This window comes from Leguminivora glycinivorella, chromosome 1 (genome assembly GCF_023078275.1).
Source record: "Leguminivora glycinivorella isolate SPB_JAAS2020 chromosome 1, LegGlyc_1.1, whole genome shotgun sequence".
NCBI classification, from domain to species: domain Eukaryota; kingdom Metazoa; phylum Arthropoda; class Insecta; order Lepidoptera; family Tortricidae; genus Leguminivora; species Leguminivora glycinivorella.
Genome location: NC_062971.1, coordinates 19,544,297 through 19,570,206, shown reverse-complemented (window position 1 = coordinate 19,570,206; position 25,910 = coordinate 19,544,297). Strand labels below are relative to the sequence as shown.

General features: G+C 38.0%; 2 protein-coding genes across 7 annotated transcripts in view; one reads left to right on the top strand and one right to left on the bottom strand.

Moving 5' to 3' along the window:
- Nucleotides 1-17,268, top strand: part of LOC125234465 (CUGBP Elav-like family member 1-B) — an 80,235-nt gene extending 62,967 nt beyond the window's left edge. For 3 of the 5 annotated variants that reach the window (XM_048141108.1, XM_048142407.1, XM_048143808.1), the window contains 6 exons: nt 3,645-3,823; nt 4,970-5,234; nt 5,824-6,057; nt 6,753-6,779; nt 12,869-12,991; nt 13,923-17,268. In XM_048141108.1, the coding sequence (XP_047997065.1) occupies nt 3,645-3,823; nt 4,970-5,234; nt 5,824-6,057; nt 6,753-6,779; nt 12,869-12,991; nt 13,923-14,194 (1,100 nt within the window). In that variant the 3' untranslated portion in view covers nt 14,195-17,268. The remainder of the gene's footprint in view (nt 1-3,644; nt 3,824-4,969; nt 5,235-5,823; nt 6,058-6,752; nt 6,780-12,868; nt 12,992-13,922) is intronic. The other 2 variants (XM_048143093.1, XM_048141784.1) reach the window with 2 other exon arrangements.
- Nucleotides 17,269-19,124: 1,856 nt separating this feature from the next.
- LOC125233132 (endoplasmic reticulum lectin 1) lies at nt 19,125-25,531 on the bottom strand. 2 transcript variants are annotated; one of them, XM_048139382.1, is made up of 8 exons: nt 25,274-25,531; nt 24,898-25,129; nt 24,633-24,797; nt 23,823-24,112; nt 23,407-23,457; nt 22,644-22,808; nt 21,309-21,471; nt 19,125-19,465 (listed from the first exon to the last, which is right to left on the bottom strand). In XM_048139382.1, the coding sequence occupies exons 1-8, from the start codon at nt 25,430-25,432 to the stop codon at nt 19,143-19,145; spliced, it is 1,548 nt and encodes a 515-aa protein (XP_047995339.1). In that variant the 5' UTR covers nt 25,433-25,531; the 3' UTR covers nt 19,125-19,142. The 2 variants fall into 2 exon arrangements, with proteins under 2 accessions (XP_047995339.1, XP_047996037.1); XM_048140080.1 differs by lacking the exon at nt 23,407-23,457.
- Nucleotides 25,532-25,910: the final 379 nt, after the last annotated feature.

The following is a 25,910-nucleotide window of genomic DNA, read 5'->3' as shown; positions in this document are numbered from 1 at the left end:
GCTTGTACTATGGGTGCTAAGCGACGATATACATACAGTACTGGACAAAATTATTCATACACCGACATATAAAATAAACTTTCTATCATAATTTCTTTACCCTTAAACTTAACATCACAGTTGTATTGGAAAACTTTTAACTAATTTCATGGCGTACAACATACAGACAATAACATATCAATGATCGTACAATTATTTTTTTACATGAGTATCAAAGAAATATTAAAAGCGTTATCAAAAGTCACAGTGCATAGACTGCCATCTTCCACACAGGCTTAAAACTTTTGAACCTCAGTTTTGACAATTTGGCCCATATTCTAGCTTGATATGTTTTAAAATGTCAAATTTTAATATTACGAATGCCTACCCCAAAGGTGTAACGCCATCTAGGTCAATGCTTTATCTATATGGTACTGAGGTACGTTTTTTTCTTAGACTTTATGTAGATGGAGTTATATAGGTCTTTATGAGTATAAATATAAATATCATCTGGCTTGGAGATATCGCAGTAATTAAAATACGAATGAAATGCAATGTAGTAGTGTGTATGGCTGTCATCTGCTTTAGATATCGCTGATTGTCTCGGAGGAACATTTTATGTTAGAAACTGAAAGTATTTATCTAACCCAAGCTTTTTCCTGTGTGTCTACTGAAGTAGGCAAAGTGGGTATAATTCAGAATGACATTTGATATTTTCTTTATTTTTCCAAAAACTTCCTTAAATTTTGGCTTGGATTGATTACATGAGACTATGTTAGCCATTCAAGCTATTCATTCCTATTAATCATAACAAACGCATGAGATATACATACTGGTATTATCTTTCAGCCATCGCCCGTCTGAATATATATGAAAAGATGACTGAAAGAAAATACTAGTATGTCTATTTCATGCGTTCGTTGTGATTCATAGGATTAAGTAGCATCAATGGCTGACATAGTCTCATGTTATCAATCCTAGCCAAAATTTAAGGAAGTTTTTGGAAAAACAAAGAAAATATCAAATGTTATTCTGAATTATACCCACTTTGCCTACTTTAGTAGGCACACAGGAAAAAGCTTGGGTTAGATAAATACCTTCAGTTTGTACCTGAAAATGTTCCTCCGAGACAAGCAGCCATATCTAAAGCAGATGAAAGCCATACACACTAATACATTGCATTTCATTCGTATTTTAATTACTGTATGATCAAATTTGTCCAGAGCCAAAAGTACTAATATTTATATTTATACCCATGTAAAACAATAATTGTACAATCATTGATATATTGTTGTCTGTATGTTGTACGCCATGAAATTAGCCAAAAGTTTTCAACACAACTGTGATGTTAAGTTTAAGGGTAGAGAAATTATGATAGAAAGTTTATTTTTTTATGTCGGTGTATGAAGAATTTTGTCCATTACTGTACTTATATAGATAAATACATACTTATATACATAGAAAACATCCATGACTCGGGAACAAATATCTGTGCTCATCACACAAATAAATGCCCTTACCGGGATTCGAACCCAGGACCGCGGCTCAGCAGGCAGGGTCACTACCGACTGAGCCAGACCGGTCGTCAAAAATCCAATTAGACACACGAGTTCGATTAGGTACCTACGCGTAGATACAAAATCTTATGTAAAACAAGCAGAAACCTGAACGTAGGTAAATCCTATTTAAATAGGCTGCATAATCGGCTCCCCGTTTAATTTGCGTATTACGAAAAGTAAAGTGGCACTCCGCGGGAAAAATCTTTGAATCCTGAAAAGAGCACGAGACTCGCCGCACGCCAAGGCCGCATTTCATTCAATGCTCATTACACTGCAATTCATTATTGTAGTCGCTACAAGAGACCGAGCACTTGCCAGGTTATGTAAATTGGTTAACGAACGGTGCCGTTACGAAGACGACGGGCCACTTAAACCTTTAGCATTTTAAAGCGGTATTTGCGCAAAGTACACAATTAGCTGTGCATTTAAACTGATCACCGCTTCCAGTCTAAGTGGGGATTCACATTGAATATTCTAATTAGTAGTTGACGCTCTTTACTGCCTTTTTAATGGCTGACTGTAATTTAACGTAGTGTCTCAGGGATTCACGTGACGGGCTAAATACTTATTGACATTGTGTGACGGGGGAAACACTGTCGGTATTTAAAACATGTTGTATCGTAAAGTACTCATATCATAGACTTGCAATTCGCACAGTTTTTCATTATTTTCCACGATAGATAGTAGGTAAGTTACACGTACCGCCAACATTTAATCCTCTAATCTACTATGAACACATACCGTATTGGATATATTTTTTAATTCGTGAAAACGATTGTAAAACAACCCCTGCACGCAGGAAAACAAACGTTTTAGGTTACAATGATTCGGTTACAAAGGACTGTATTTAATCACGTGTTATTAAATAGGTTGCTCGAAAATTGATTTCACAATATTCATACGAAAAACGTTCACGCGTGTTGATCACAAATTTAAACATACATCTAATGTGCGAAGCAGAGAGTCGGAATTACGTGGCTCTGTTGCTAACGCCTGGTGAGTTTTTCACTCCACACGGCTCGTTTTCTCGCGCCATTTTCATGCTAATCTCCCCACGAGCGTGCTGATTTTGCGGGCATGAAATATTTGTAACAGGCGGGCCTCCGCTTCGTACCTTTTCAATTTCGCCAGGACTTCCCCCGCGGGGGTTGAAAGCGCCGAATGTTGAATTTTACGCGTAAAACTCACTGCATTGTGTACTCGAGCCGTATGTATTGACACCCGGAATGTTTCTCACCGTTTGTTTTTTTAACGTTTGCGTTTCATATGACCTAAATTCTTAATGTTGTTTTGGAGGTTTAAAAGCTAAAGAATTTTCATGTAGAGCGTAGAATGAAGTATATTTACGTTATATAATGCAGAAGAATCGTGAATTCGCACTTAACCTCACGTTGCGGATAGAGGAGTACACATTTCAGGGTAGCATAAGGATTTTCGATGCCTCGAATGTACAATGCATTCTGCACTCAGTACAGTGTCCGCAGCGTAGTTACATGAATGTTACATGGCACTTGGAAGCTTTCTTTATACATATTTCAAAAGTGCCCCAGTGCTGATCGCGTCGACAAAGGATCTGGATAAAATCCGTTTGTACGATATTAGTATTTCAACCCATGTCGTTGGATTAGGTTGAAACAACACATAAACGTAAACAAGAAACAAATAGAAAGTTTCTAACCTCGAGCAAATTCCCACTGCAACATCAGCAACGAGGGGCAAAGTTTTAAACACCTACGGAGATACTTGCTTTCTTGTAACAAATATAGCTCTCCTGGCTTATGACTCGGTTGCCCTGTTTTTTGTTTGTTAAAAAATTTGCAGGATTTTATCTTGCTAGAAGTTCTTGTTGACGTATTTCGCTAGGTGCAAGACTGGTAATGCTGACATTGCCGACCCTTTGTAAGCTTTCCTATGTTAAATCTTATAGAGTCAAATTAGTTCCTACGGTACAGCACGGGAAGCATGGTCGCGCGATAGACGATAAAATATCAGGCCGTCCCTACCGCACTTACTGAATGGGACAATGATACCTTATACCTAAGTGAAATATGATGTGTGGGTTTAGGTACTTTTCCTCAATTCAACTGTAAATATATTTGTCAACAGAACGCAAGCTGTTCGTGGGGATGCTCAACAAGAAGCTGTCGGAGAACGACGTGCGAGCGCTGTTCGCGGGGCACGGCGCCATCGAGGAGTGCACGGTGCTACGGGACGCCCAGGGCCAGAGCAAGGGCTGCGCGTTCGTCACGTTCGTCTCGAAGCAGGCGGCCATCGCTGCCATAAAGGTGAGCTAACCTACACAAGCTGTCGGGGAACGGCGTGCGAAGCGCTGTTCGCGAGCAGGGCACGACGCCATCGAGGAACGCCATTCTTCATTTATTTGAAATCCAAGAAAGGTTTTCTAAGACCATTAGTCACGTGGCACCACGGTATCGGGTGGGTACCGCTGACCTCCTATAAAAATAAAATCTGTATAGATGTTTATAATCAATTATATCCGATCTCTAGTTTTGTACCAAACTAGGAGACTGTTTTAAGACGGATAATCAATACTTGTAGATATTTATGTAAAATTAGAAAGAACAACGCTCTAAAATGCCTGAATCATTAATTCCTTATTAACTCGAGCTTGTCCAAAAGTAACTTCCAATAGAATTTGAAACTAATAAAATCTAATCGTTCGTGTTAAAATCAATAGAGATTTCGCACAAAGACTTCTTTAAGTTGGATCACTTTCAATTGAATAAGAAACTTTGAAAGCTCGAAGTTCTGTTAAATGCTTGAGGTTTTAAAATTGTTACGAATTCCTGATTGGTTAGTAGCGGTGAAGTTTTAAGCGGATTGGATCGTTCTAATAACTCGCTCCATTACTGGTCCCAATTTGGAATGCTTCCCGGCGCCTTGGGAATTAGACAGTAGGTATTACCCGCCTAGAATCGACGTTTTCGAATAATAGTTACCACGATGTTTGACGATATCTAAGTGAGACAGACTGTAACTTTGTCTAAATGGACAAGTAAGTTGTTAACTTTTAATTGATAGTCTAGTTTTGCTCCTCATTTTCGATTAAATATCAAGATACCAAGTTGTAAAGACTATTCTTATTTTCCCCGCTTTCTTATCTCAATTTCAATCAGACTACCTAGTTGTATTTTATTTAATTATCAGAATTGATTGTTTACATAGACATTTTTATACATACATACATACAATCACACCTCTATCCCATAAAGGGGTAGGCAGAACACATGAAACTACTAAAGCTTCAGTGCCACTCTTGGCAAATAAGGGGTTGAAAGAAAACGAAACTGTGACATTGCAGTGACAGGTTGCCAGCCTCTCGCCTACGCCACAATTTAACCACACACCACATTTTTACGCCACATTTTTATAAGGTATCTAAATTTGACCATATATTTCCGGATTTTCAGACACTGCACCACAGTCAGACTATGGAGGGTTGTTCAGCCCCGCTGGTGGTGAAATTTGCCGACACGCAAAAGGAGAAGGAGCAGAAGAAACTGCAAGCCATGCAGGCGAGCCTGTGGGGGCTGACGACGCCGGTGACGCCGACGGCGTACCTCGCGTCGGAGGCGGCGCTGTCGCCCGCCACGCAGCTGCAGCTGCTGCAGCAGTTGCAGGCGGTGGGCCTACAGCAGCAGCTGCTGCAGGGCCAGGGGTCTACGCTCCTGCAAGGTTAGATACTAGCAAAATAATATACCTTTAGAGTATGTTCGGGAGGAGGAGATGAACGTCTATTGCGTTAAAAAGTAATTTATACTTGAATAAGTAATAACACAGCGATGCGACGGTAGAAAGGAACCTTGAAACAAGGTTTGTAAAACATACATTCTTAAATAAATTATTAGTCAAGCAATACCCTGGACATTTTGCAGGTGAAATGAAAACTAATAAAATAAATAAAAATGATTAAGTCACGTCGTAAAACGTGCTCCAAATTGAATCATCTGCGGAAACTGAGTCACTGTTATAACTTATAACTGTGCCTGTTATGGGATAACTCACATTAATGTTCTCACATAAAACCATAGGATCGACACTAGGTTCTTAAACAACGTGAACGAAACCACAACTGTAATAGACCTAGCGGCACCAGCGTTAAAGTATAAGCACATTAGCACAGTAAAGGTTATTTAAGCACATGAAAACTTGTATAAGTTTACCAGTTATTTTTATTGATTTACGTCCACTCTATACACCTTGTCCCCTCCCACATTTTATTTCGCCCCTTCCCCTTTTAATTTATTTTTGTTTCTCCATTTAGGTGTTAACTATCAGGATATCGCTTTCAATGGCGCAGGCTTGAGCGGCGGGACGGTGAGCGGCGTGGGCGGGGTGGCGTCCATGGGCGGCGGGGCGGCCGAGCAGCTGGGCGGGCTGCTGGCGCCCGTGTCGGTGCAGAACCTGGCGGCGCTGGCGGCCATGACGCAGCCCGTCGTCACGCAGGCGGCGCCCATTGCGCCCGCCGCCGCGCCGCAGCCGGCCGCGCCACAATTATGTAAGTCTGCTGTTATACCATATACTTACATCTTCTAATAGACTCGCATTTGTTAATTAGGTACCTGTCCACTTCACATCTAACGCTTGATATTGAGGTTTTAGGAGTAGGCACTATCTTATGATCCTGGCCGATCAGCAGGTTTGATTGCCATGTTACCTTACCTTATCAAGAGTCCATGACAACCCCTTGCATTTATTATGCTGTTTGTCAGTATCAATATTACCCATTGTAGCAAATCCACAGCAGCAATTGATTTCATTAATATAAGTCAAGAACTTCAGAAAAAGGTATTGCGGTACGGTTTCAGATTATGGTAACCGTTAGCAATACGCGTTTTAACTTTTGAACCTGTTCGAACACTTTATGGCTGGTAATAAAGATATATTGGATTGGATTGGTAAAGCGCGGATACGTAGAAACCGGGTAATAAATAGGGGGGCTGCCAACCCTCACGCGGACCCTCACCATCCATTCACCGAAACTCGTCCACCAGCGCTATTAAGCTGTAATAAATTCCACACTAATTGCCAACCCTGCAAGATCCCTAATTGGGACGTAGCCTACATAAGTTGGCAACCGTAAAAAAACTATAAAACGTACTTTTAGTCCTACACACTTTCCTATTTCAGGTTGGACTTAAATTGAGAACAGATTAAAAACGTTATTAACGATGAACATTTTTCACACTTCAGGTCTTCTCGGGAAGACTAACATAACAGGTAAAAACGAATTTGTGTGAATTCGAGAGTGTGCCTTGTTTATATGGAATGCCTATCTGTTTTTTTTTTCTTGGTACGGTGGTTTAAATGAGACGGTTTATTATTTCTCGTAAAAAAGTATCTTATAAAGTTATAATAAATAGATATTTGGCTATCTTGACTAAGCCGCGTTTCAAATAACCTCCATTTTGTGTGTTAGAATAGCATTAAAATTACCTACTTATCTGTTTCGTGGAATTCAATGTGAGATGGGCAGGGGGAAATACAAGAACAACTTAAATCTGACTCCTACGGATTTTGAGGTAAAATTGAGCAGAAAGCAATTAAAAATACGAACAGTGGCTGCTTAAACTTAATCCTTTACATTTGAGCAAATTGCTGGGAAAAATCCCTTACGTGCACATTTTCTCAGTCTCATTTAAATTGCCGACCCGAGTATGGCTTGGTTTAATATCATTGTACAGCTGTGTTACCGGGACCAATCGTATGTTTGTGTAGAGGTAAAAATATGCATAAAAAGTTACTTCCGATATAATTATGGGAAGTTTCACCGTCGTCTACTACCTACTATTTTAAAGACGAGAAACATAATTTAATCCGATTCGTGCAACTTTTCAAGCATTATTGATTCAAATAAGTAGATCCAACCTACTTACTACAAATTTTGCTGCAATGTTTCAGATAACTATATTTTATCTGCAGAGTATACAAAATATGTCCAGCTTAGCTGGCTGTATTTTAACGCTTCCTATAAAAGGCGATATCGCGTATCATTTTTAGGGTTCCGTAGTCAACTAGGAACCCTTATAGTTTCGCCATGTCTGTCTGTCCGTCCGTCCGTCCGTCCGTCCGTCCGTCCGTCCGTCCGCGGATAATCTCTGTAACCGTTAGCACTAGAAAGCTGAAATTTGGTACCAATATGTATATCAATCACGCCAACAAAGTGCAAAAATAAAAAATGGAAAAAAAGTTTTATTAGGGTACCCCCCCTATATGTAAAGTGGGGGCTGATATTTTTTTTCATTCCAACCCCAACGTGTGATATATTGTTGGATAGGTATTTAAAAATGAATAAGGGTTTACTAAGATCGTTTTTCAATAATATCAATACCTACGGAAATAATCGCTCCTAAAGGAAAAAAAAGTGCGTCCCCCCCCCTCTAACTTTCGAACCATATGTTTAAAAAATATGAAAAAAATCACAAAAGTAGAACTTTATAAAGACTTTCTAGGAAAATTGTTTTGAACTTGATAGGTTTAGTAGTTTTTGAGAAAAATACGGAAAACTACGGAACCCTACACTGAGCGTGGCCCTACACGCTCTTGGCCGGTTTTTATCCTTCGTTAGGTACTAGTTTTGCTAATTTGTTTCGTGTAAGTATCTAATAACTTTGGTGTGACGAAATGTCTGTTTCACATCGCTTAAATAGATAAGGCATGAGATGGAAAGTTATTATTAAACACCTATATTAAAGTAACCTGTGTTTTTGTATTACTAACAACACGATCGATACAAGCAAAATATAAGACTAATGAACATTGCTTCGATGTTTTACATTAGGTATTAATTTTTTTAGAAGATAAAGTATTATAGGTACACGCGGTGTAACATGAGAAACAATTAGTCTATCACACTCAAACTATATCTTTTAAAAATCATTAAAAAATCTGCTATATTCATAATTATTCTTACACGAAATAGTAATTATGTAACTATGTAAAGTTTGCTGTCGCCTGAAATTTTTATTATTTATAGTCTGGCTTTACCTAGTTTTGAGATTGTTTGGTTTATTAACGTTAGTATTGCGTTGTTAAAACGTGTTTCTTGTCGATTAACCATCCATTGTTTTGCATGAGAGTGCTAACTAATTTTTTGTACAATGTTGGGTGTAATACTGTCGTGGGATGGTGTCAAGCGAGTCAACATTTACATTTTACATGTATAATCACATGCTACGAATAAAGAATTTATTGCGTGTTGTACCTACCTATTTATGTTAGAGACTGGGAATGATTAGTTAATGTTAATTAATATTATTTATTAGTACTTATCTCTTAGAAGGAACTATTATTGAATAATAAAAAGTAAGCAGTGTCACTAAAATCTCCTTGAATTAAGCAAGTTGTTTATCATAAAATAAAACAGTGTGTCTATTGTGTTTAAGATCATACAATCAACTAATGCATTGAAATAATCTTATACTTTTAAACGAGCAATTCTTGTATATTTATTTATTTATTTATGGTGAAAAATCGGTCTAACTTATCCTTAGGTCCCGGAAAACGCGAATTTTCGAGTTTTCATGCGTTTTTCTTCGCGCGCCATCTCGTGTGCAGTAGTTGTACTGTTAAGACAGAATTCTTTCGGTCGATGTAAGTACTATTTATTGCAAACACTAGATGGCGACACAGGTCAAGGCTAAAACGAATAGAAAATACACTATTTGAGTTTTTGTGGCGAAATGCGCGCCATCTCGTGTGGAGTAGTTGTGTTGTTAAGGCTGAGAATTCTTTCGCTCGATGTAGGTAATATTCATTTTTGAACTAGATGGCGACACATGTCAAGGATACGACAGAACCGAGCGAAGCTCGGTTGCCCAGATATTACCTAATTATCTAGGGTGGTATATAAAGTAGTTTTAGGGTCTAATATCAATTTCATGCTGAATGTGGAGATACCGAATCAGCATGAACTTGATAATGATATTAACACCAAAAGTAGGCAAGCCAAATATGTCGGTTAGTAGACATCCTTAATTCTCTGTAGGTACAGTCAAGTGTAAAAATATGGGTGCGTACAACTTATCAAAAATATGTCCCATAGCACTTTATGTCGGCGGAATAAGGTCTCGGTACATATTTTTGAGCGGATAAAATCGATACGTATTTTTGCACTTGACTGTACCTAATACCTATTCATTTTGTACATCATGTTTATTAAATAAATATTACGAACGGAAACCTAATACCTACTACGTGTTAACCTTCATGCTTACCTACAAGTTAAAAATCTTAAGCTTTGCTTATGTAGGTACTTCCCTTTTTAACCGCCTTCCAAATCTCAAAGGAAGGGGTTATCAAGTCGTCTGTATGTTTTTTTTTTTTTAATGTTTGTTCCTCGATATCTCCGTCGTTACTAGACCGATTTTGAAAATTTTTTTTGATTGAATGTATTTACAGATTGGTCCCATTTTTTTCAGAACCCAGTTCTGATGATGGGATCCTGGAGAAATCGAGGGAACTCCTCAAATCTGAAAGGCATACATATGGTGATTTTTGTGTTTTTAAAGGAACAGCATGCATTTACGTACGGAACAGTGACATTTGGTGCAGTGGAACTCCTGATGATGGTCAGAATGGAACTCCTCAAATCTGAACGGCACACTTATAGTGACTTTGGTATTTTTATAAGAACAGCATGCACTTACGTCCAGAACAGTGATATTTGGTGCAGTGGAATTGCTGATGATGGTCAGAACGGAACTCCTCAAATCTGAACGGCACACTTATAGTGACTTTGGTATTTTTATAAGAACAGCATGCACTTACGTCCAGAACAGTGACATTTGGTGCAGTGGAACTGCTGATGAAGAGTGAGCCGCCCCTGGTTAGAGTTCCGTTCTGATATTCATTCTCATCTGTTAGTACTTCAGAATCATCCAGATTTCAAAATTGGTTCAGAAATGACGGAGATATCGAATAACAAACATTAAAAAATATTACCTTTTTCTTGCTTGTTATTGCCATGGATAACAACCAAGAAAAAAGTGATTCACCCATTATACAGACGAATTGATAACATAATCCAACATTTGAAAGTATTTATCACCGAAATCCCAAAGGAAGGCGGTTTTTTTTCTTAAAAATTATTTGTACACAGTTCAGATGTAGTGCGAATAGATTAGCCTTCGTATTGTTACGGAAACGTACGAACGTGTCTTGCTATTTCATTCAGTCTCAGTACATGACGTACTGACAATACTGACATTGACTGAACTAGCATGACAAATACGAACGTTTCCGGAAAAATACGAAGGAAACCCTTTTAGCACTACATCTGTAGCTAGTTATTTTACTTAGAACATAAGTAGGTACCTACATTAACTGTAAATGTTTTTCCGCATGTGTAATAATTTATCTAAGTATATTTAGGTACCTACACATAACAGGTATTATGAATGCGTAAGTCGAAAGTGACCTAAATTCGAAATTATTTATATTTAAACTTTATTGCACAGTAAAAAAAATGTACAAAAAAATGTACTAAAAGCTGGGCGTTAAACTTAATGCCAGAAGGCATTCTCGTTACCAGTCCGTTAATCGTTAATCCAGCACCCCAAGCAGCTCGCTGCGCCGCGAAAACCACGTTCTTACTGTTACTGTAAAAGCCCGTAGTACGGCAAAACCTAGAATTTATCGGTAAAAGCAGATCCGTCGGTTATAAGCAGTCTAAAGACCAATTGGCGACTTTAGATCACTTATTTGAGATCTTCTAAATCTTATTAGGCGTGCTAGATCGATCACTAACCTGGGAATAGAGTGCAATCATCAGGCATGACAGACAAATCGCGCAGCCGACGCATCGAGTTAGAGTCCGGCGTGGGCCTTAGATTACTCTACCAAAGTTATCGTGGCCCACAGCATCGAGTTGTCATCTCAAATCTCAATCTGAAGAACCGACGCATCACGATCGTGACCGCATGAATGACCCAATAATTACCAATCCGAAGTAAAACCTAGGATTTAGCCAACCAACGGCGGTAAAAGCCCGAAGATACCGTAATTATTACATTTCGGTTTTTTACCGATTGGCGTCACAGGTTTTAATGGTTTTTGGTGGATACTTAGTAAATACAAATACATAATACCTACAGTGAAGTCCTATTTTTATGACGTGTTAACGGATTATCGATTAACTTTAACTTCCGTTAAATCTACCGAAATGTATCGCTTTAACGATTAACGAAGTTAACTTTTTAAGTAACGGATTAACGATTATCGAAGTTAACTATTTGATTAACGGTGCCCAGCTATGCTAACCTTTGGGCCAAACAGAGATCTATAAGAGCTTAATAGTTGCAGGAAATATCGCAATGACGAGAAATGGAATACTACTACCATAAATGATTATGTATATTATACAGCATATATATATACTTAACATAATATATATATATACTTACAAATACACATAAATATTCATATATATACATATACCATTATATATACATAACTATATATATCTGCCTTATAATTATTACGACTCTTAGTTATGAGACTTTTCTAAAAGATGTCTGCGCAACTTGATCTTAAACAGAGACGGTCTGACTTTGCCTTATGTCAAGAGGGAGATCATTCCAAAGACGAATCGCATGCATAGTGAAAGAGTTGGACATGGATCCGGAGCGATAGAGAGGAAATTAATCTTTATAAATTGGACAGGTAGATATATGATACCTATGCTGTTTTTAATCTTACTTTATAATTGTAGAGTATGCTAAAGACCTTTGATCTACGAAATATGCTTACTTAATTCGTGCATGAAATTATCCTTTAGGTTCCAGTAGTATGTACTTTATCAGCGGTGTTTTATTTATGGGTATTATACTAGCTTTTGCCCGCGTCTTCGCTCGCGTTAGAAAGAGACAAAAAGTATCCTATGTCACTCTCCATCCCTTCAACTATCTCCACTTCAAAAATCACGTCAATTCGTCGCTCTGTTTTGCCGTGAAAGACGGACAAACAAACAGACACACACACTTTCCCATTTATAATATTAGTATGGATTAACAAAGACATATCAAGCCTAGAGTTCTATTTTATTGTGTGAAAATTTGTACATGAGGATGTGTAGGTACAGGTAGGTATACTGTCCTCAAAGTACACTATCGACAAGGGTTGAAGTTTAGTGCCTTCATTATTATTTAATGATATAGAAAGCAAATGAGAAAACATTCGATCTGCAGACATCCGCCCAACTTAACGAATGACAAACGGTCTCTGACAAAAACATGTATCTGTCACAAGTTTTTACATTATATTGTGAACCTGAACAAGGCGGGTATTAATAAATGTTGCAATGTTTCCAGGGTCTACAGCAGAGCCGCTGAGTTCTGCGTACGCGGCGCAGTTCGGCAGCGCGTTCGCGGCCGCGCCGCTCGGCTCCGTGCTCGGGTCGGCCGCCGCCGCCGCTGCCGGCAAACAGGTCGAAGGTACGATACAATACCTTACCACCAACCCTTTCGCTGACAGTGCTGCGCCTGTCGACGTACTGTCACTGAAAATACATAATATATGTCCTTTCTGCGGCAGTGGTTCGGCTGTCGACGTACTGTCAGCGAATTGATAAATAATAAAAACGGATAGGTAAGGATGATAGAAAATACAGGCCCCGATCGACGAATGGCATTTCTGCGACGCTAAACGCCGCAGAAATGTAATCTATCTCTATCGCTTTTGCTTATTGGCTCGACAGAGCCAGACTGCATTTGCACAGAGCAGAAATGCCATTCTTCTACGGGGCCTGGCCTGTATGTTCAAGTCTACACTTGCCTCATGCCTACGCATTACACATGGATTTTTGAAACGACCTATCGATAGTATCGAGCCCAACCAATTCCTGTACGGCACGGCAAAAGATTTCATAGCAAAAAACCGGTATGATACAGAGTTCAAAAAAAGTGATTTGATTGATTTGATTAGAAGTCGAAAGTAGCAATTATTTTCTGGAAATCTTATTTTTGTGTTCTTTATAGTTGGCAAGGTTTACGAACGATTTACTTCAATGGAGTCCCAATATCACGGGTCCTCATATATTACCTATCTTAACTTACCTACTATTAGCACAGATTGATAAATAGTTATTTAGGGCAAATCAACCTATCGTCAAAGTGGGAAAATATGCGAACCGTTAGAAAATATACTAGAAAAACATATCTACGAATGGTTAAAAAAATCTCTATCGCTAAAATATGAGACGTAATATCTATATCATTTCCACCATCTAGAAAAAAAAAATTAGGTTTTCGGGGTACATTCCAGTAGTCAAATACCGTATTAGAGATTAGAGTGAGATGGGTGTAAATATATCTAATAATAGTAATGATTGTGTTAATGATATAACGAGTCTCGCTTTTCTTGCAGGTCCAGAAGGCGGCAACCTGTTCATATACCACCTGCCGCAGGAGTTCACCGATACAGATCTCGCATCGACCTTTTTGCCCTTCGGGCACGTGATTTCGGCCAAAGTGTTCATAGACAAACAGACCAACCTCTCCAAGTGCTTCGGCTTCGTGTCCTATGACAACGCCGCCTCCGCACAGGCCGCAATACAAGCCATGAATGGCTTCCAAATAGGTACAAAAAGACTCAAAGTTCAATTGAAACGTTCCAAGGAACTCTCGAGACCGTACTAAACATAGACAACTTGTTCCTAGTGATTGTTTTTTCATAAAAAAACTATGCAAAGGTTGTAAGTATTTGAACGTTTGTTGTGATGTAAACCGGTGCACTTTGAACTGACAGATAGATAAGGTTCGTACGAAAACGCGAGTCCATGTGCACAGTTGTTAACTAATAAGTATAAGGTTAAGGTTTGTGTCAAAGGATTTATCGTTTCCAAAGTATTCCCCAAATTGTTTATTACTTATTAATATGTTTTAACTTATAAGTTTTAGTCTCTTTAAGCGTAAGTTCAACGCGTTTAGCAAGCGATACTTTATGCACCAAAGAAATGGTACCTACCGAGCTAACAGTGTCGATATACGCTCATGGAATAACTCAAATTACGTACGTGTAATATACCTATAGCTACCAATATTTTTGTCATCCAAAGCTTAATATCGGTGAACAAACGCCGGAACTACCAAATGAGTATTGCTGTTTTCATTGTTTTGTTTAACATATTATACAGAGTGGAAAAAGTAATGGGCCCTTTCCCTCCAGGGTTCTTTGTTTTTTTCCACCCTGTAAACCAACTTTATATTTAGATACTTAAGTAGATATTTCTTTATATTTTTTTTTTGTGTTACCGATATAATTTGTGTTAAAGTGATCCACGTGGCCATTGCAGTTACGCAGTTTTTGTTCAAATAATGTTAGAGTAACGAAGCGATCTCAAAGTGATCAGTGTATTTATTTTTACCTGACTTGTTGTCAATAGTGTACTTAAACTTGTAATTTTGTTTGTAAGACTGCCTACCGTGAACGTTACTATCGCTCTATTGACCCGAAATATGTGAATTATTCATATTACGTAGTAGATATCTCAAATGTTTTATTCAATTCACGCAATGCAATGTGTACCTATACAGTGTGTTTTTCGACATGATGTTCTAAATATCCATCTAAAACACAATTTATAATAGGTACCTACTATAAGCACTGATTTAAAATGACATGGATCTCGCGACGTAAAAAGTAGATGTCGCAAAAAGTATTCTGGAGCGTACCTATTTATTTACATTTGAAATATCTATTAGGTACAAATCGTAAATATTTCCTTATTGTTGTACTTGTTTGTGTGTAATTTATGCATAATTATGTATCTGTACAGTAGATAATCAACTGGACCGTCTAGGCTATATTCAGCGTACCAACTACTGACAAACCTTACGGGAATCATATTCGTTTTACCATAATCCTAATAAATGAGTCTTTAATTTAACACATCGAACACTGGACCTTTAGTCAAAATTTTATTAGGTTTAAGTATTTAATATTTAGAATATTTTCGTACGTAAGTTTGGTATTCGAACATCGCCTATTATGAGCACCGAAACATTTTGGAGAACATAGCTCGGCGACATTATATGTTCATTGCTCATAACATGGGTTCAGGTACTTAAAACTGTTTGCCAATATATTTCACTTCTTAAATCACTGGCACAGTTTGGTCTTTATATACTACGTTATTATAATAATATAATTATACTTTACTTACTTCTTACACATTTTGTAATTTTAGATGCTTTTCCTTTACTTATATTATCTCCAACATGTAAGTTAAAGCCTGCAAGAGGAAGAGGAAGTAATTATTCAGGGCATTTTAACTTGTCTAATCTATATGCAGGCGTTAACTACACCTAGGTATCGCTCATATTTTATTTACCTGCGTGTGAAAATGATATTTCACCAATTCGAGATGTACTATACCGACGCGTTATGTTTCAACTACCCCGAACGACCAATTTCAAATGTAAAGTACCTAACCTGTCACTTTAAGTTATAGACATATAGTTATATTCTACGTGTTTACTAATTTCGTTTAAAGAACTGATGTAGATCATCATTGAAATAGCTTAATTAAATTTAGTTGAGTATTATATAAAAAGAGGATTATTTAGATGGTTTATAAGTTATTTACTCTAATTTAGTCATGTTTTGATGTCTGAAAAAAGACAATATCTAGACTGAATAAGTTCCGTTGTAGGTGTTGCAGTTAGTGATTCAGTCATTCGTCTAGTGATTCCTTTATTTAGGGTTCAGTAGAACCTACATGATTATAGCTTTTTGTCGTTCTTTTTTCTTGTTGTAAGATAAATTATTATTAGAAGGGGAATGTATTTCTTTAAATTTTATTTTAACGTTTAGTAGGTTAATTAGAAATGGGACACGACCACGAGATCAGTCTGTTAACTTATAGGTATGATTTTAAAAATAATTGTCAAAAATGCTAGTGTGGAGGGTTTTTTTACCTACTTAATATTTCTTAGGTATGTATAAGGGAGACCTCATTGTTGTTGTGCATAAAAAATGCCTGTTGGACTTTGAATGTGAAATAAAGATTTTAGTTCTCGTAGAATAGTGCAGTTACATCTGACTTCTGAGTTTCCCGCCAAAACACTGATCGCCAAAATGTGTAGTCATTATTAAAGTTGTATAAATCTGTGTTTGACATTAAACGATTGATTGTGTTTGTCCGACATTGAAGATTACTAAGGCACGTGTATACATTTGAGGGGTAGCTGAGCGGCAAGATGCGAAATAATAGACGTCATTATAACAATTTCCATCCGAGACCATAATGTTTTAGAAAGACAGATCAAGCCTAGAAGTTTATTTAATATATTGTGTGGAAATTGTTTTGATAAATGATAATTACCTAAATAGAATAAAGAACAAGTACCTAAGCATTTTATATGCATTGCGGTGCGGTTATCCGTGATAAACTAATTTCGCTTCCTTGATCAAAGAAAGACCATGCCAAAAACATGGCCAAATATGGGTCATATGCTTAAAATCAAAGCACTAGTATAAAAAAATGTCTGATGCAACCCCTATGCCCAACATGTGTCTATTATTCATTTATAATTTTGAATGAGATGATTTTAGTGAGACAATTTAAACATGCCACACATTCGTCCCCTTAAATAAATCTATTCATCTTTGCAAAGACGAGATTGTCAGGGCTATTGTCAGTTTTAAGGCAGTTAAATGATTTTATGTAATTATTTAACCTTATGCATAAATGATGAAGTGTAAGTAGTTGCCAACCACACAGGTAGCTCAACCTTTTGATGGAAGCTCAAGCCTGATTTTGTTAAACCTGAATTAAATATAGAGCTTGCAGTATTACAAATGTAGCGCATAATCCTTTAGCATCGTATTTTCACGGAAACTTAACGTGGCATTTCAGTCAGTACAAAAAGTTCCAAGGGCATGACAAATACGAACGTTTCCGATAAAATGGAAAAGGTCGAAAAGGATTATGCACAACATGTGTATCTAATGAGCACTGTCGGCGTACAGAACTACTACGTAAACAAAGTAACTGCAGGCCTAGCACATGATGGCCGCGGGAGTATGTCGCCGCGAGATAGACTACCTGTCCTTATGTCATTAATACAATTAGACAAAGACGTGTCATCTATCTCGCGGCGACATACTCCCGCGGCCATCATGTGCTAGGCCTACTGGTATACTTTGTCAGCTTTGTTGTATGCCGTACCCATTTAGTAAATCTGTGTAGAGTGTAAGAACGTTTCGAATCGGCCCCTTAAATAGGACAGAATAATTAAGTCCATATTACATGTACCATGTCAGCATATCCTAAAATATCTACGGACGTAAATTTATTTTTACACAATTTCGAGGCACCTTATTTAGTATACAATGGTAAAAAATAATATAAAAGAACTGTTTTATACAACACCTGTTTTGTTGATATGAATGTAAATAAATGTCAAGTTTAAAAAACAAAGGTTTCGTTACTGATCTTGTCCTATATTCTTACCTATTTAACCCTTAAATGCGTGACCTTGACAAAGATTTATTTACATTTGAACTTTGACATGCTATCAATAGCGTCAAAAATGCACGATGCATTATACACCGTGTTTCACTTAACACTAAAAACCTGAAAACTGTTTGTTCAGAATCGAGAGTAAAATCGATTAAGGTATATCTTGATGGGGGTAATATTTTTTGTTTTAATTTGTATTATTAGTTATTGTTTACGTGCCCATTCTACAAATTCGTAATACAACATTGTGCATATCATATTGTTAGAGGTTGTATACCTTTTTCAGTATTTAAGGGTATTAATACTGGCTGGTTACTTGGACGATTTTTTTTCTGCTACGAAATAGACGTTGTGCGTCAGTTTAAATTTAAAGTTTATCATAAGTCATAACAAACTGAATTCGTACCTAATTACAACCTTGTCATTTTGAATTTTAGGTTTAAATTTGCTTACTGAGTCACCTGTCCAATTTGAAGTTTACTGTGAGACAGGTTAAAGTGCTTTACATTGCCATAGCTGTCTATTGGTAAACCTTGTGTCGTTGCAGTAACGTACACAATTAAACAGTTTGAAGGCTTATGATGGTAGCTAGCAATTATTTTATTGAGTGTAGAGTTAAAAGCCGAGTAGAGCTGCACAGAAAATTAAAAATTCAATTTAAACAAATAATAATCATCAGATTAAAAAATGAACCTTCTAGATACGTTTAAAAAAATAAAAATCAGTTGGGGTGTCTGAGGTTTTGAGTGATACCGGAAACACGGTGTATACATCACTATGCATTTAAGGGTTAAGTGTTTTACAGTTTCGAACACACTAGTAATATGAAGAGCAAACGTAGGTGCCTGCAGTATGAGCAAGCATGGTATCTTGACTGCAATTCGCAATGATCGACGTCACGCGTCACCCATGGTAATAGCCACATGTTTTTTTTTTGCGGCGTTCGAGGTTCTAAGTGGGTTCTAATAATGAAACCCTGGAGCATTCAGTTAGAACATTCTACTTTTTCTACTGACCAAGTCCGTGTGTCAAAGTTTGTCTTTTACTAGAGTAAAACAAAGTCTTACCTACTGTTAAGGAGAGCTTCAATAAAAATCTTCAAATTATTACTAATCTTTATTCTAATCATTTCCTAATTTTGGCATTTCTTCCGGCTTCACATCTTCTGCTTCCTTCTGTTCTGTTACTTCTTCCCTCTTCCCTGACAACGGGTTGGACTTGATGACTCCATTGTCGTCGGCATACGGCAATATGTCGCATATAAGTGAGGACTCCACTCCAAGAATGTAGTGGCAGGTTCTTGGTTCTAGGAGATATAAGGAGACTTGAGCGGAGCTTGAGGAGTTTTCCAGGCATTTTAGTTTTACTTCGGTCTGCCGAGGCTTGCCGGTTTTATCGCAAATGTCTCCACCGGAGTAGAAGTGGGTTATAGATGTCCGCTGACCTGCAATAAAAGTAAAGATCCTAAAAAACTTTGTTCCCGTGTCAAATCACAAATTAATTAAAATCATTGAGCGCCATAAAATAATAGCGATTGAGTTGTATAACGTTAAGTTTTCATGTCAAGTGCTAGCTCAATAGGCTACTTGCATCCTAGTCAAATCAGCTTCTTTTTAAGAACTGTCAAAACGAATTTGAACGACTTGCTAATATGGATTTTATATGAAATCGAATTGAGTGACGTCACTGTCAACTCAGTTACTTTATAATATACTAGCTTTTGCCCGCAGCTTCGCTCGCGTTAGAAAGAGACAAAAAACAGCCTATGTCACTCTCCATCCCTTCAACTATCGTGACGTGATTTTTCAATTCGTCGCTCCGTTTTGCCGTGAAAGACTGACAAACAAACAGACACACACACTTTCTCATTTATAATATTAGTATGGAAGTATGGATTTCTACCTGACTTATAGAATAGAAATTGGATTAAAAAATAACTTCTGTCCATGTTTTTCCTATAATTATGACGATGCTTTATTTCATGCATGGTATGAAATATTTTATTTTAACTACAGTCAAGTTCCCTATTGACTATGAAGCTCAAAAGATCAGTTATTTGATGCTCTCCAGCAACCTCACTGCGTTCTGGCATCTTTTACTAGGTATTTTTTTTTTTTAATACTACGTCGGTGGCAAACAAGTATACGGTCCGCCTGATGTAAAGCGGTCACCGTAACCTATGGACGCCTGCAACTCAAACAGTGTCACATGCGCGTTGCCACCCCATTAGAAACTTGTACACTCCTTTTTGCTGTGTTAAGTACACAGCAAAAAGGAGTGTACAAGTTCCAAGGAGGGTTCGGGTTGCCGACGACTCAAAGGACAATAGACGGAACAAGTTAGTTCCGTAAGTCCTCCCGTCATCAGCACACCGCACCCTCGTTGAGCTCTGGCAGCCTTACTCACCGGCAGGAACACAACACTATGAGTAGGGTCTAGTGCTATTTGGCTGCGGTCTTCTGTAAGGCGGAGGTACTTCCCCAGTTGGGCTCTGCTCTAGATTCGAGCGAGACGATATCCGCTGTGCTGTGCCCTACCACACAAAGCGGAATATCATTCGCTATGCCCTACCTCCTACAAAAGGTATATGAGGAGAGTCTTTTTAAAAGGACTAATTTCTATAAGTCAACAAGGGTTATTTCTCTAGGAAGACCCTCGACTTATGGAAAAAAGTCATTTTGAAAAGACACTCCTCATATGAGGATTTAGTACACAATCGGTACTGAATTATTACTTACTTGAAATGTGATTACCTCTTCAGGAGTATAAGCCAAATGAAGTTAGGATTGCTGTAGGCAATTATATTATAATGAGTCAGTAGGTACTAACTAGGTAGGGGCTTGGGCGCCTTGGCCTTGTTCTTCTTGATCCACTGCTCGTCGAAGCGGCCCAACATGAGCGTGGTCTTCTCGCCGTTGTCCACTACCACTACTGACACCGTACCCCAGAACTCGTAGGTAGCTTCCACCACAAATGCCTTAGGGAAGTCAGTACTCATTTATAGACTTGGGCTCCTTAGGCCGATAGTCCACTATCATATGTTTATCATTCTCCTACGTGAAGAAAAAGGATGGCATGTTGCCTATGATCATATTTCTATGATAAACATATGATAGTGGACTATCGGCCTTAGCCCTGTTCTCCTTGGTCCACTCAAGATGCGCCTGCTCGTTGAAGCGGCCCAGCATGAGCGTGGTCTTCTCGCCGTAGTTGTCCACTACCACTACCGACACCGTACCAGAACTCATAGCTAGCATCCACCACCCGGTGCCTGAGTCAGTACTCACCTATAGGCTTGGGCGCCTTAGCTTTGTTCTCCTTGATCCACTCGAGATGCGCCTGCTCGTCGAAGCGGCCCAGCATGAGTGTGGTCTTCTCGCCGTTGCGGTTCACGTGGTACTGCACCACGTGCTGTCCGTAGCAGAACTCGTACTTCCACCATCCGGTGCCCTGAGGATATATTGTAGTTTGAATATTATATTATGGCTAGATATCAGATTCAGATTGTTAAAGTGATAATGATATAGTATTTTATGCAACTGGTGGTTAAAAGCGGTCAAAAAAGGTGAGTGGCGTGGGTAACAATTTGAGGCGAAGCCGAAAATTGTTAATAAAGACGCCACGAGCATTTTTTGACTCAGTTAAACACCGTTGCATACAATACTTTTTCTACGACCAAGCACTTATTTTGAAAGAAAATTATAAATTCAACAAATACCTACTTTCAGTCATCTTAGTTATCTAGGTGGAGTGCCTACCATTTTGAATATGCAGTTTGAGTGCAAACATGAAAATAAAACTGTCTATGGTATGGTTCTTTGAAGCCTGGCCACTAAGACGAATCAAGCAGAGTTGAATCGAGTTCTCATACATTTGAATGCGATTCGACGCGTCGCCAATGAACGCACCAGAAAACGAAGGAGTCTCGACTCTGCGAATTGGTTTGTTAAGTTGGTAGCAATGTATTTACTGAACTGTAACAGCTATATCGTGCTACTTCTACTAAATGTTTTCAGGGTATAGACTAGATAGACTTGTCCTGACATCTTTTATGTAGGGTTTTTAAGTTCTATGCACGACCTTGTAACTCACGAATAACAATACGGGAGTAGAAAAAGGGTTTAAGGGACTTAAATTTGAAATTTAAGTGATAAATATGGTATTCAAATCGATAAACTTATTCAACACCGCTTTTCCTAAGCTCATAACTCTCATAAGTGCATAACATGCACAACATGTCAAGCATGCTAGTACAATTGCTAGATGATCGTTGTGTAGCAATTACACAGACATTGAACACATGGGATTTACCTACCCCAGCGAAAATATTCCAGTTCTAGATTAACCGTTTCTGTGCGGATGACGTGACATCAAGGTTTTTTAAGTGTGGCAAATGACGTCAGCCAGGCTAGGCGTGTCATTTTAGGGTCGGTTGCACCAAACCGTCTGTCACCGTTAAAGCGTTCGTTAAATTTTATTGTATAAGAAGTTCCATAGGCGTCTGCTGCTTGACGATGATGTGTCTGTCAAATGTAGTTGATGCAACTAGCCCTTAATATGACAAAAGTCGTTCGCCGCCACAGCGTAGTTTTCGAAAATGGAACACGCAACGAATCACCTACCCCATTAAGACAGTTCTCTCCGTTAAGGAAGGCTCTGACGGGCGAGTCGTCGGAGATCATAGGCAGGGGCTTCTCGGCGACCTGCGTGACCTTGGAACTCTCCTCCGCGAGGTCATCGCCCTCGCCCAGCGGGTGCAACTCGAACTTCAAATGCGTTTCACCGTCCTGATAAATAATAATATTTTTATACTTATTGAAATCTAAAAACAATCGTTTCTTCTCTGCATTCCGATCAGGTAAGTTTAACTATAAATTTTGAAATTAAAGTGGTTTAATTTTACTACTGAAAAGTACCTAAACTTGTTAAGTTATAGGTAGGTAATACAAGTAAGTAGATACCTACGGACTATAGGAAATCGTCTAAACGGCCAATGAAGTAAAAGCTAAAATATCGTGAAGCAATTCAAGCAATTCAATGTTTGAAATATTTAGCAAATTACCACTTTTTGTTTGAAGAAGAATGTTTTTAATCTAAGACACTAAGGAAATATTTGTTTAATAGTTTTCTTTCAACTGTGTATGTTTAGTTAACGGTAGTTCAGTCCTCTGACAACTTTGTACAAATAATTTTTTGACTAGGGTAATTGACCTAGTTCTGTTTTTCTTTTATTTTTACAATCAACTCTTTGGTATGCAAGTAGAAAATGGTTGCGAGATAGGAAAGCATGCAAACTTTCCATATTTTCAAAGAAGTTATTTGTAAAAAATGGTGTGGTGGTGTAAGTGGCTTCAGTACAAATAAGAGAAAATAACAAATAATTACCTTTTCAATTTTCTCAACTTTCAACACTGCTAGTATGTCCTTAGCGTCGTCCTTAACATGCCAACAAAAAGTTACATACAAGCATCTATTACTAAATACCTACACTACCAAACGCAACACTAGTTAACTTCAAAAATACAATGAAAATAAACAATACAAGGAAGTTTTAAAACTAAAGCAATCTACAAGAAAATACAGATTGAATAAAAGACTTTAAAATAACTGTTTAAACTGGCGTTCAACTAATTCACTAAATAATAGTAATAAATTACCAGGTTATTTCAAATTCTACAAAACAAAATAAAAACGAACGCAAAAAGTTCAAACTCAAACCTTATAGGCAATGGTAACAATAATGCACATAAAAGTTGTAAAAAATCGCAAAAACAATATCAATATTTAACTATCATACTTACATTGCTCAGTCTAATAGTCTGATGGTGGAACCTTAAACTATCCACCTCGGCTTTCAACAAACTTCTAGGTTTCTTCGGGGAGTCTCCAATGGGGAAGCAATTAATAATGTTTTCGCCGACCTCCTTGGACTTAAACTGAGGATGTTCGCAGAGCAGAGGAGAGAGGATGATGATTTCATATTCGCAGGTGGAGGTCTCCTTGAAGGAGTACACCTCGTGCTTGCCGTGCGCGTAGCAGACGTACTGGACGCGGGTCACGCGCGGCTTGTTGCTGAGGTCGCAGAGTGTGCCTGGAACATTTAACCAGATCTTTATATTATACTTCTCATGTAAAGGAAAACTTCAGACTCTACAAGCTTCTATCTTTACAAACTTAACCTTAGCCAAAATATAGGTATGAAGTTTATAATACCAATAAAGTCTTTATTTGCCTGGGAAGACGTAGCTGTGAAGTTAGTGTAGTTTTGCAAGAGATACAGCCTGTTGTTAGCTTATTTTTATTCCGACCTGAGTTGGTAAGTACTTAAGTAGCAAAGATTTCAAATAAGGCTATTCAAATAAATTTTGACTGAATATCTGTATGGCTCCCAGTGGCGGCTGGTGAAAATTTCTGCTAGGCAACACTGAGCAAAAAGAAACCTACCTTAACATTAGGATCTTTACTAGTAATCCATTTCAGGCAAGCCTGTGGGAATCGGCTTGTATGGACCAGCCGCTGCTGGTGGCTCCTAAATCATTCTTGGTGAAATGCAACCCTAGACTAAGTTTGATAGCCCAGACACAGCCTTAAAATATTTTCTTCTAGCTCACCTTCATCCATAACCATCTCCACATAGGGCAGCACCATGCCTTCAACCTTGGTTGTCCGAGGAGGTGTTGTTGATTCCTGTGATGATTTAGCTTGCTCCTCCAGTTTAGTTTGTTTGTCCATGCTCCAGTGGCCCAGAAAGTATTCTTGAGTCTTTACTACTTTGCCTAGAATTTACAAAATAATGTGTTTATGAGAGCTACAATGTAACCAATTCAGCCCAATAGAAAAAGCAACTTAAAAGTTTTAGTTTTTCTTATGACTTACCCTCTCTTTCTTCATGATACTGCCTTATATAGCGCCCATGGCATACCTCATAGCTCCAATAACTTTCCAGACGATATGAGCATATCTTCTGTGCAAACAGTGGCTTTAGCAACTCAATTGGAGATGGCCCGTCATACTCTTCTATCCTTGTGGTCTCTTTGGTTTGAAGCTCAGGCAAGTGGCACTCATATTTCTCTTTGTTTGACGTTGTTATTAAGTGGATTTCCTTGTTCTGTAAAATAATTTATGAAAATGTTTAAATACAAGTAAAAACAACTAGGTATACCTGCTAGGTTTTCATTAATTCATTATGTTTCTAGTATTTAGTAAGTGACGAGCTGGCGACAGTAGTAGAATTTCTATCATATTTTAGCACCTGTGGTTTTGTTTCCCCATCGACTAGATTTTCCAGGGCTTCATCAACACCGGGCCAGTTAATACCAAACAGTATACTATCGTCGAATCCCTTATAATCATGTTCAATAGACAATACAAGTCCTACAGCACTTAGCACTAGTAAACAAACACCCCTCATTTTCAATATGATCACACAATCATTGTTCACTATAATAATAATAAATTAATTCACGAATTCAGCAAGATGTACACGAATAATTACAACCCAAATCTGGTAACATTGCTAAATTAGAAGTACAGTACCATTATGGGGAAGCAATATTATCATTTTGTGGTACATGGTGACTATTCAATTTGTCCGAATAATAATCCAATGAGCTGGAGCTATGCAAGACAGCCACGACAGATGACAAGCAACTGACAGATAAATTGTTTTATCAAAATGCGACCGTAATGTGTACTGCTAAAGTGTTTTTTTGTCTGAGTATTTGAAATAAGCTATATACACATGATACAAAATGTTTCATGGATTATTGAATTTTTGACGTGATAACGTCTAATAACTCGTTACTACGGGCAGCATGCACGAAAAAGATGACGTCATTGTCCCGTTTCGAAATATAGTTTTTGCGTATGTGTGTGGATTGAGTGAGCAC

What these genes read in the sequence shown, in the direction of transcription:
- LOC125233132 (XM_048139382.1), bottom strand. Translation starts at nt 25,432, where the DNA reads ATGAGGGGTGTTTGTTTACTAGTGCTAAGTGCTGTAGGACTTGTATTG. An exon ending in ATGGGGAAACAAAACCACAG is followed by an intron (nt 25,130 to 25,273) that starts GTGCTAAAATAT and finishes ATTATTTTACAG; the next exon opens with AACAAGGAAATCCACTTAAT. An exon ending in GGAGATGGTTATGGATGAAG is followed by an intron (nt 24,113 to 24,632) that starts GTGAGCTAGAAG and finishes TAAATGTTCCAG; the next exon opens with GCACACTCTGCGACCTCAGC.